Below are 11,037 nucleotides of genomic sequence, written 5' to 3'. Positions count from 1 at the left end.
GTATATATATATATATATATATATATATATATATATTAGTATGTATATACGCACACACACACACACACTTTTCACATTAAAATTAAATTGAACCATAATACTGTTTTAGTGCATATCTGTAGTGTGGCTCACTGGCCAGAACTCAGAAAATCAATGTTGTTAGGTAATGATTGCTAGATAGTAAGCAGAGAAAAGGGTCCAGGGGTCATCCACATACAGGTCAACATATTCACTGCCCACAATATAGACAAGGGACTTTTATGGTGTTTGATTATGCATCTTTTACTCCTGAAATCATGTTACCAGTGATTCTGCTTCTGATGGGCCTTTCTGGCCTCACTTTGCCAGTCCAAGCTGCACCGGTATGTAAACGTGTGAAACTGCTTCGAAATAGCTTAAACATATATGTTTAATTGAGTGATATTACACTGCGATTTGAATTAAATTGTGTCAAATGTTTCAGGGTCTTTTGGATGACATTTTAACTTTATTTGATGGTGAGAAATCTTAACATTTTGGTTGGTGTCTGTTAATGTGTTTGCAAGGTTATTAGCATACACACGTCATTATTATTACTCTCGCCCCTTGACAGAAATATATGACTACGCTGTTAGTGACACCACAGAGGAAATATCCTCAGCTGAAATTAATGAAAGCATTGATTGGATTTTTTCCTTCTTTGATGAACCAGGCAAGAACTTAAGTACTTAAGCAGACAGTGCAAATGTATTAAAGGGGTTCAGTTTGGTGCTCACAAACATATGTACGCTGATCATGTTCAATACTTCTGTAGAAGTGTGTGATCCAAATCCATGCCAGAACAATGGAGTATGCGAGGTCCTAGAGAGTGGCGGCTTCAAATGCATCTGTAAAGAGCCTTACATTGGCAAAAAGTGCCAGGATGGTGAGATCTTAATAAGCTATACCTACAAATAATTATTAATCAGTAAGAGTGTGCATTATTCTTGAGTTTTCATGTTGGGATCTTCTAGAGAGGAACGTGTGTAAGAAAGTGAAGTGTGGTCATGGTGATTGTGTCAGAACTCAAGAAGCCCCATTTTATGAATGCAAATGCCGCCCCCCATATAGAGCCCCTACGTGCAAGAAAGGTGAGCGTCCCTGTCTCCCATATCTGAAATAAAGCAAATTACTTTCAAAGTGATTCTTTCAGTAGTAAAGATGCGAGTTTAGTGATTATTATCAATGAGTTCATTAAAACAGTTTTATGTCAGATTGTAGTGAATTGCTACTTATTTTCTGTCTAAGTTTGTCTTTTTAATTGCTTTTATACTTATGTTTACAATATTAGCCTCTGCTTGTGACCCGAGTCCATGCCTGAATGGAGGAAAGTGTGTTAAAGGCCGTACCAGAGCCAGTTTCACATGCAAATGTGCTGAAAATTACAGTGGGAGATTCTGCCAAGTTGGTAATAAACAGTTTTGTTTTTTTTTTCATTTATTTTATGCCAAACCGATTGGTATTTTAAAGCTACACTAACTTTTTCCCAAATTGCCTAAACTACATTTAAATAATGAGCCAGTACATCACAAAACGATCTTCCAAACCGTGTTTTTGTCTTACCCTAAATCACTATGGTAAGCCTATAATAAGTTTTTATATTTTAGAGTTGTCGGGACAGATTTCCCGGGAAACGGCAAACTTCAGCGTTGCCAAACATTATTTTAAAACAACTGATTTCAACAAGTCACAACGTACCTGCTCATAAGACATATTTTTCATATATTAGTCTTTCGTTGTTAGGAAAGTTTTGATGTTTTTAGTGACAATCGCACTAACAAGGCGATCATCTGTAACCATAGCAACAGCGGTCCGACTCAAGCTATCAGGTTCAGCCGAAGCACAACTCAAGCAAACAACGTTCTTCCGCAAGTAACTTATGTAGGTGTATGAATCAACCACAAGAGGGCCAAAAATCACATAGTGTAGCTTTAAATAACCTTATAAACTAGATGTAATAATGTCGTAAACACATTATGTCATTTTGTATTCAGGTCCAAATGATTGTTATGAGGGGAATGGGGAATCATACATAGGTTTTGTCAGTCAGACAGTGGAAGAAATGGAATGTTTACCATGGAACTACTATCGTATTCCCTTCAAGGAGTTTGAAGGGAATGAGAGCATTGGCGCCCACAATTACTGCAGGTTAGAATTTGGTTTTAGTAAATCTCACAATGAATTGTGGTATAACATGTTGCCTTAAGAATTATCTTTGTCAATTAAGAAATCCGGATGGAGACCGGGAGCCCTGGTGCTTTGTGAATGACAAGGGGAATCTCCGGTGGGACTACTGTAATGTCAAGCCATGCTCTGAACCAGGCACAGATTTTCCTTCTACTTTTTATTTTATATAAATGCAAAAACAGAAACATATGTTCTTCAGTCTGCTCTAGCAGTCTGTGTTAACTGCACCATATACTTATTTACCAAACTCTCACAGAACCAGTAAAACCCTCCACAGCCCCTGCAAAACTGCAGTTTTCTGACTGTGGAAAGACTCAGGCTATGATTGCCCCAAGGATATTTGGTGGGAGGAAGTCTCTGCCTGCAGCCCATCCATGGCAGGTCTCATTTCAGGTCCGTCCCAAGGGCTCTAATGGATCCTTCAGCCACAACTGTGGAGGAACACTTATTGACTCCTGCTGGGTCCTAACTGCTGCTCACTGCATGTAAGTTTGGGGGTGGTGGTGTTGCATTAGGTCTATGTAATGTTCAATCAGAAAACTCTTACTTTTATTTTATGTTGTCTTTAAGTTGCAAATTCTGTTAAATTCTATTGAATATTATTGTTGATGTTGTACTTGCTTTTTACAGTAGTTTTTCCTTTGAAAATTCATATGCAACAAATATCAGTTTGATAAACTATGTTTGCATGGTTTGCATGATCATGGCAGTGATGAGAACGAGGAGGTAAGGGTGGAGATGGGTGGTGTGAACCTGGAGAAAGATGATCCTGCAAAACAGTTTCTTGAGGTGGAGAAAATCATTGTTCATGAGAACTATACAGAGACTCCTGAAGCCCTGTATAATGATATAGGTCAGTGATTCACTATTTAAGTGAACATCTATCTGTCTGTCTGTCTGTCTGTCTATGTCGTTTTTTATTTTTGTCTGTTCTGTCTGTCTACCATTCTATCATTCTAACTTACCATGTCAATCATTCTATCATCCATCCATCCTAGCATTCTATCATTCCATCTATCATTCTAGCTGTTAGGGTAAAAGAAAACTAACCAACTTCAGTTAGGAAATAATCTTGTATATTCAAGTTTTGAGTTTATAGACTGTACATTTTATTATTTGTGGTGTCAATACCTTTGATTGGATGAACACAATAGCAAGTTATAACATTTTGATTAAAAAGTAAATAAATAAATAAAACATTCAGGATTAAGAGTGATAACTATAACTAGTGTCCACACCAACACAATAATTTTCAGTTTATTATAAGTGTGTGCTGCAGTTATGTCATATGCTGTGGATGGATTCTGGCTGTCAATGTTTTTTATCGTTCATTAGCTAAAAAAAAAAAACTTTAAGTGATTAGAATTACAGTTTTTCTCAGTTGCTTTGGTGCATTTCTTGAATTATTCCTTAATATTCGCAAAGAAGTATGTGCATTTCTCAACAATTTGTACAATCAGCACCACACAATGGATTTCATGCAAAAGCCTGTAACTTACTCAAAATCTTTAGTTCACCTCTCAAAAATATTTATGTCAATATCAGTGCCATCAGAATGAAAAGTCCTTGTGTCATTGTTCACAAACAATATAGGCAAAATGCTTAGTCTTGTTGTCAATATAACACTGCACTCTGTTAGTATTACCTGATGTAAACTATGGCAACAGTTTGGATGGCAGTTTCTGTATTGAAATGCAGAAGGCTGCACTTCTTCTGCATGCCATATCCATTTCTAAAGTACAAATTTACACACTACTGTATGTGGGGTATTGATTGAAAGAGACTGGATAGGATTCACAGTACACTGTCATTGTGATATAGAAAAGAAAAGTAAATATGGGTACAAAGGCGAAAATACAAAATTAGAAAGGCAAACACCGGAAACCCACCTCAGCCATTGTAAGCCATGATTGACAGTTAGGTTTAGGGGTAGGGATTGGGTTAAGTCTATATTTTTGGACAGTTATGTTGATCCAGGATCAACAAATGATGTTGATCCAGGAACATGTCTTACTTGGCAAAATCACGGCGACCGATTTACAACATAGTCCACAATAGCGGCCCTTATTTCATCTGATGTGCGCCTACGTCATGCATCCTTATGGATGAACATCCAGGAAATTACCAGGATCAACAGCTGAGAGGAGGAATAGGAGATTCCTCCTCTCAGCTGTTGATCCTGATCATTTCCTGGATGTTCATCCATTGTCAGAATTTGTAACTCTTGTGTTGTCCTCTGTCTATATGCTTTCCAATTGAAGGTTCATGAGATGCACCTTTGAGCTATTTCAGAGAACTGGTTTATAATTGGTGGATCTCCATTCTCTTTGTTAGTGAAAGTAAAGATTCACTTCCACAATTCATGGCAAATTTGCAAGAAGTCTAATAGAAATGTGTAGAAAATATGCTTGACAGTTTATGACAACTAGATCAACCATTTTGCATTTAATTGCTTATACGATGAACTAATGACTAGATGTTTTGAGGGGTAAGACTATTGCAAAGAGAACTATATAATACATTTTGAGCAACATGACATTAGCAACTGATAATGTAGGAAACCACAGACAAATATACATAATCATTTGCATGAATGTACCAAAGCAATCGCAACTTGTTCAAAAGAATGAGAAACTTTTATGATAGATAGAGCTTTTATGATGTGCACAAGTGACTATAGATGATGTGGAGGTTGAACAAGCAGTTCTAAGAATTTAATTTCTGATCTAAGAAATGCACCAAAGCGACTGAGAAAAAACTGTATATTGTTCCTCTGTGTCGTTATCCTTGTTGTGGTGTGTGAATTGTTCAAAAATAAAGTTATAGTGATCGTTATATTTATCATTCTTTGTGTAAACAGCCTTAAGATCAATAAAATGTATTTAAAATTAGAAAGAGTGAATTTTCCTTTCATGCTGACTTCAATTTTTGTGACATTAAATGACTTAAAAAAATAATGCACATGAAGCATATAGTTTTACCGGAGGTTTAAAAAAAATAAAAAGACATCCCAGGGTGAAGCGCATTGTGAGCAGCCTACAGTAGTAGGCTATTAACATTCTTTTTAAAAACCAGTTATGTCAAACTCAGTGCTTTTGTTTCTCATCTATGCCAGCACTGCTGAAACTGAAGGCAATAAATGGACGGTGCGCCAATGAGACCAGGTCCGTTAGGGCAGCATGTCTTCCCACCGATTCATTCCCCGATGAAACAATGTGCACCATATCAGGCTATGGAACCACTGAGAAAGGTGTGGTTTCCACATTCAATTTTCACTGTAGACATTCACCATAGCAACACCTGCCTCTGAGAAGATCTGTCATCTATTACTCTTTCTTCCAGAGTATGCTGTCTCTCCTCAGCTGCTGGATGCCAAAGTTCTCTTAATCTCTCAGAAGCGTTGTATGTCTCGTAATGTCTACGGGAACAGACTGGATGATTCCATGATGTGTGCTGGATATATGCAGGGAAAGACTGACTCTTGTCAGGTGTGTTCCAGTCTCAAATTAGTTTGTCTTTCAGCGAAATTTCTATTAATATACATCAAACACAAAATCTTATTTAAAATGATTGTGCAAACTGATGGCGCAGTACGCAATTTTTTATTAATTATTTTCACTTTTTATAGGGTGACTCTGGTGGACCCCTGGTTTGTCAGAAGGACGAGACTCATTACATCTATGGTGTGGTGAGTTGGGGTGACAGCTGTGGCAAGAAGAACAGGCCCGGTATCTATGCCCGTGTCACCAAGTTCATTGACTGGATCAATGAAAAGATGCGTGCAGCTTAGGATGGCTACTCAAAAGGTTTGAGTCAATGATAGTTAATATCATAATCGAATAGCTGGAGGAGGTTTTACCTGATAAAAACCAAATTCAAATGTATGCATGTACCTATGTGTATATATAATTAGGCAGAAAAGACCAATTCAAAATGGTTTCTTGGGTGATTAGCCCTTCAATAATGTCACTTTTGTGATTCATGTTCATATTAAGGTCACAATGAAATGGAAGTAGTGACATTTTTCCTGTATCTGAGTGTAACGGACTGCCACAAAAAAAAAAAAAAAAGTAGGATGGGGGCTTGGTTCTAGGCATCAGCTATGGATTGGATTTTGGTATGCTTGCTGGGGCAGTTTAAGTAGACTAAATGGATAAAAAAAAATAAAAAAAAAATGGATAAACTAACAGTATGATCTATGTGCATTTAGGAAAAACATAGGGTGAAACTAACTTCATACTGACTTTATTAGCTCATTACGAATTTATTTTGCCTTTTGTTTTAAGACTCGAGTAACATTTTTCAAAGTCAATCATGTTTGTACACAAAGTAAAAATGTTTAGTAAGTCTTTGACAAATTTACTTTGGAATAAAACTTCAGATTTTAAAGTCTCACCAAAAGCCATTGAGTATGAATCCATGAATGATGTCACACATGATACCAATACTTTGTATCAACGCACAATTTATTTCCAGTTAATGAGTTTAATTTGCTTCTTTAACACCAAACATAAGACACTGAAAAAAACTAGTAAAAAGTAGGTATACATCAAATCAGCCATGCTCAGAAAAAGAAAACCTTTTATTATTCACATGGAAATTATGACCAAGTGAGCATGTCACAAATGATAGAACTCTTCCGGAGATGTGAAATAAGTTCAGATATCTGCCTTATAATAGGTTTTCACAAAAGGACTTGCACAGGATCTTTCTGCAAAAAGAATAAATGCTGCAGCCAAAATTTAAAGAAAATCAAATCAAGGCGTTACACAGGAGCAATCAGGAGAATACTGGAAACAGCCAAGCACTCTGCACCGCAACACGCCACCTTAACAGCTAACCAGCAAAACTCAACTGCTACGCAACTGCGCCTAGTGCATAGAAAATACACAAGAGAGAATATTAGAATCATGTTGTTGTGAAATTTTTTCCATTTAAACCATAACACCTGCTCAGTTCGCAAGCTTTGATGTCACGGTTTTACATAAAGTTTTTTTTTTTAGTGGCCAAATTTCAGTCTCTACCCAGCCCTTTAAGGTTAAAGAAATATTCACAACATCCAAAATTGTCCATTAATAAGCGTTTATTAAGAACAAAAAACTCATTAAAATGAACTTACTTTAGTCTGGGAGTTTCAAAAACAAAAAACAAACTACCAAAAATGAAGAGAAGCGATTTCACCTAGTAGCCCAATTTAGGCATAAAGATCATTTAATATCACATGAAATTCAAATGTATGAGACAAAAACAATTGTGGGCAACAGAAAGAACAACAAGTAGTCATTTAAAAGATTTAGACCAAATTACAATAACCTTTCGGTCTGATATATGGATAATTTGGGTATCCTCAGATGGACATCTGTGCGGTGCGATCCTCGAAGATTCTACCAGCTGACATCATCTAGAAGAAAAGAAGTAGTAAGTTAGTTTCAAGGAGCAAAGCAGAGGGGGTTCTACAGGAACCGTCATAAAATGAGGCATTGCATATTACGCAACGCTCGATAACTGGTCCTCAGTTATACAGAACAAACGGGCACTCTTTCCACACATAACGAGAAACTTGCCATATTTAAAATTAATCTATGGACCTCATTTTTGTTCTGCAAGAATCCTCATGTACCTCATGTTTGTTCTGCGAGAAACCTCATGGGTAGAGAGCCAACAAACCTGAGGGTGAAATTAATTTCTCATAGCCACTTTAAGTGTCGGCAAGCTGAGGTATACTTTATTGGCAGTTAGAACTAATTACTCAAAGAACTAAATTATAGGCCTGTTTAAAATCAGATACCCAGTAGCCTTGACAGCTTAAACTAGCTCCAAGAACACACCCCATATCCATACCGCTTTTGCCTATGCCACGATAAACATGAGTTTGTGACAAGGATGATGAAAAGGTCTCAGTCCATTGTCCTGCAGACGTACCTCAACACCACCTCAACACTCAATGAGACCGACCTGCTCCATAGCAACCGCCAATCAGCAGCAGGCAGCCAATGGTCGGATCACACACTAACTGCTCTCAAACTGCCCCAAACTCCTCTTTTGCAAACAGGAATCAGCAGCTTGGAGGAAAAAATTCCACATTTAGATGAAATCAATGGATTTTGGCTGGTACACGTTTCAAAACAAGCATACTTACGGTATCATACCCATGACAGCTCCAAATCAAACATCCATTGTCAGGTTTAGGATGTGAATTAAAAATAAACCCTTAAAAGTCATGCAGAAACGGAGAAACCAGACAAATGCTGTGAATAACAGCTCTAAACTAAACTTGGGTAATACCTGAAACCTTTAAGATAATGCATCTACCGATCTACTACATCTGCAGAGGTCTTGAAGGACTTGGTTAAAGAGAAAAGTAGAGGGGCGAAACATTAAATATAACATTTTAAGCAGCCATTTTAAGTGAGCAGTGAGCCACGTATGTATTCACTTTACACCACTTCGGGCATGAGTTATAATGGGGTGATTCGCTGGTCTGCTTTAATCAAAATTCTAATTAAATCAAAAGGGATATTAACTATTAAAAAAAAAATTATAATAAATGCACTTGTCATTACAATTCTTGGGTGACAATACAAATTCCACCAGTTGCAAGAAAATTAGGAATATATTTTCAAACAAAGCATTAGGCTCACCTATGTTTCAGCTCAGGATTCAGCAGTGGCTCCAGTATCCTCTGGAGATTTGGGTCTGCTTCTCGATCTGGATCGTGATTTGGATCCTTTGTTTGATCTGGGAGTATGGCTCCTGGAGCGAGACTTGGACTTAGACCTTGAACGGGACCTGGAAGCCGATTTGGACTTGCTTCTGCGTGGTGTGCGGGTTTTGGAGCGGGAACGGGACTTAGATCGGGACTTAGAACGGGAGTAGGACCTGGATCGGCTGTAGCGGGATCTGCTACGGGAACGGGACCGGCTTCTGCTCCTGGATCTAGACCTGCTGTGCCTCCTGCGCCGAGGACTACGGCTAAAAACAATTACATTAACAAATTAGTATGAGGATTAGGGCTGCACAATTAATCGAATTTCTCAGTTCTCGAAGTTTTTCAGTTAGAGTGTTTTCAGCTTGTTTATTTTCATATAAAAACATGGCATGCAGTTGCATCAAACAATGGTATAAACATAATTCAATATAAATTGTGATAATGGTAATTAATAATTGCAATTACAATTTCAATGATTTTTGTCAATCGTGCAGCCCTAATGAGGATTGTTTGCACAAAGCAAGCAGCACTTGGTGTTACAGTATTACAAAACACCAAACAATCTTTATAATTAAAAGGTAAGCAGCTTATACACGTTTAAATGTGAACGTACACAAGAACGCGTCTGTTTGCATGTACATCCAAGGTTAATTGTCTTCACCAAAACCAGTAATTCAAATATAATTACCATACATTATCGCAATCAAACCACAAAAACTCGTAGCACAATGATGGAAAGTTTGATTCATTTCCAAGAATCGGTTCTTTCGAATAATTCGGTTAAAAAAACTTATACTAATTTAAATGTTACGTAATCACGTGGCCTCCAAATATTTTTGTTATTTAAAAATTACTATTATATTAAAGAGAGAGTGCTGTAATAAAACCGCTCGGAATGGGTTTGGTTTTCAAACTCAAACGTTACAATCGATTCAAAAGAACCATTCGATCACGAATTGCTACTTTGGTTCGTTCACAAAGTTGAGCCATTGTTTGGTACTTCGCCACAGATACGACGGAATGATACTAATACTTTAAAAACGGGAAACTGTTTGAAAAACTCAATGAATTAAGCCGTTTACGGCGATAAAACATCGCGTTTATAAGCAAAACAAAGATTTTAGCACGTGTGGTTTTGCTACCTTGAGGCCTGAGGGCCTCAAATTTACGGGCCTCAGATGTGAACGTTGAACGGTAACTTACAGTGGTTTAAAACGAAAATATGAAGAGATTGCGTATGTGGGCCTTACCTTCGGCTTCTCCGTCCATGTCCTCCGTATCTCCTCGGCGGGCCTCCGCGGCGGCTGTAATGCGAATCTGGCGGGCGCCCGTATCGTGCCATCTGCACGCGCAGTTCGCGGCCGTCCAGCAGCGCGCCGTCCATGGCGTCCATTGCATCCTCCGCGTCCCGCTTATCATGAAAACGGACAAAGGCGAACCCGCGGCTCTCTTTTGTGTACCGGTCTCTCGGGATATAGACGTCCCCGACTCGGCCGTATTTCTCGAAAACCCGCCGCAGCGTTTCAGGGGACGTGCGGTACGTCAGATTGTCGACTTTTAAAGATGTCATGCCCTCGACGTCAGGCGGAGGTCTGCCGTAACTCATCTTGAATCACTAACCCTACTGCAGTATGTTATGCGAAAAATAAAAGAGCTACTTGCGAGATTTTCAGGAAAAATATCGAACCATTCGGGAGCGTCCAAAGAAACACACCGAGAGCAGATAACTCTCTAAAATGGCGGTAACCGGATGTTCGTGGTCGGTGGAGGTTGGCTTTTATTTTCTCTGCAAGGAGAGAAAATACCATAGACTGTATGGAAAATACTGCCACTTCTGGTATCTAAGTGACACTACAGGTGACCTGATCTCACAATCTCCTCTTGGGAACAGAGACTTGCAAATTTAGCAGGAGTTTAAACAAAATGTAACAAACTAGATCATTTATTTGACGTCGCCATGCTCATTTAATCCGAATTTCCAAAACTGAATCCAAATTTAAATAAGCAGCCCAATGAAACTAACGATATATATGTATTGTATAGTATATTAACTGATTTTAACTGATATAAATGATCAAATAAATAATATAAATGATTAATTGATAATGATAATAAAACAAAAT

General features: G+C 38.0%; 2 protein-coding genes across 6 annotated transcripts; one reads left to right on the top strand and one right to left on the bottom strand.

Annotated features, from left to right (window-relative positions):
- Positions 1 to 215: 215 nt before the first annotated feature.
- habp2 (hyaluronan binding protein 2) lies at positions 216 to 7,472 on the top strand. Its single transcript, XM_016530475.1, has 13 exons — positions 216 to 362; positions 464 to 497; positions 593 to 691; positions 794 to 904; positions 993 to 1,109; positions 1,310 to 1,426; positions 2,013 to 2,166; positions 2,246 to 2,340; positions 2,462 to 2,690; positions 2,916 to 3,058; positions 5,321 to 5,455; positions 5,548 to 5,693; positions 5,834 to 7,472. The coding sequence occupies exons 1-13, from the start codon at positions 261 to 263 to the stop codon at positions 5,993 to 5,995; spliced, it is 1,644 nt and encodes a 547-aa protein (XP_016385961.1). The 5' UTR covers positions 216 to 260; the 3' UTR covers positions 5,996 to 7,472.
- LOC107722213 (serine/arginine-rich splicing factor 2-like) lies at positions 7,355 to 10,655 on the bottom strand. 5 transcript variants are annotated; one of them, XR_001637784.1, is made up of 4 exons: positions 10,165 to 10,655; positions 8,847 to 9,177; positions 8,128 to 8,267; positions 7,355 to 7,606 (listed from the first exon to the last, which is right to left on the bottom strand). XR_001637784.1 is itself a non-coding variant. In XM_016530478.1 (3 exons), the coding sequence occupies exons 1-2, from the start codon at positions 10,518 to 10,520 to the stop codon at positions 8,859 to 8,861; spliced, it is 675 nt and encodes a 224-aa protein (XP_016385964.1). In that variant the 5' UTR covers positions 10,521 to 10,655; the 3' UTR covers positions 7,355 to 7,604; positions 8,853 to 8,858. The 5 variants fall into 5 exon arrangements, 3 of the variants coding, with proteins under 3 accessions (XP_016385964.1, XP_016385963.1, XP_016385962.1); XR_001637785.1 differs by having other exon boundaries at positions 8,128 to 8,270; positions 8,859 to 9,177; XM_016530478.1 differs by lacking the exon at positions 8,128 to 8,267 and having other exon boundaries at positions 7,355 to 7,604; positions 8,853 to 9,177.
- Positions 10,656 to 11,037: the final 382 nt, after the last annotated feature.

This window comes from Sinocyclocheilus rhinocerous, unplaced genomic scaffold (assembly GCF_001515625.1).
Source record: "Sinocyclocheilus rhinocerous isolate Xijiao unplaced genomic scaffold, SAMN03320098_v1.1 scaffold334, whole genome shotgun sequence".
Classification (NCBI taxonomy): Eukaryota; Metazoa; Chordata; class Actinopteri; order Cypriniformes; family Cyprinidae; genus Sinocyclocheilus; species Sinocyclocheilus rhinocerous.
Note: the sequence above shows the minus strand (reverse complement) of the source record. Positions and strands in the feature narration are given on the sequence as shown.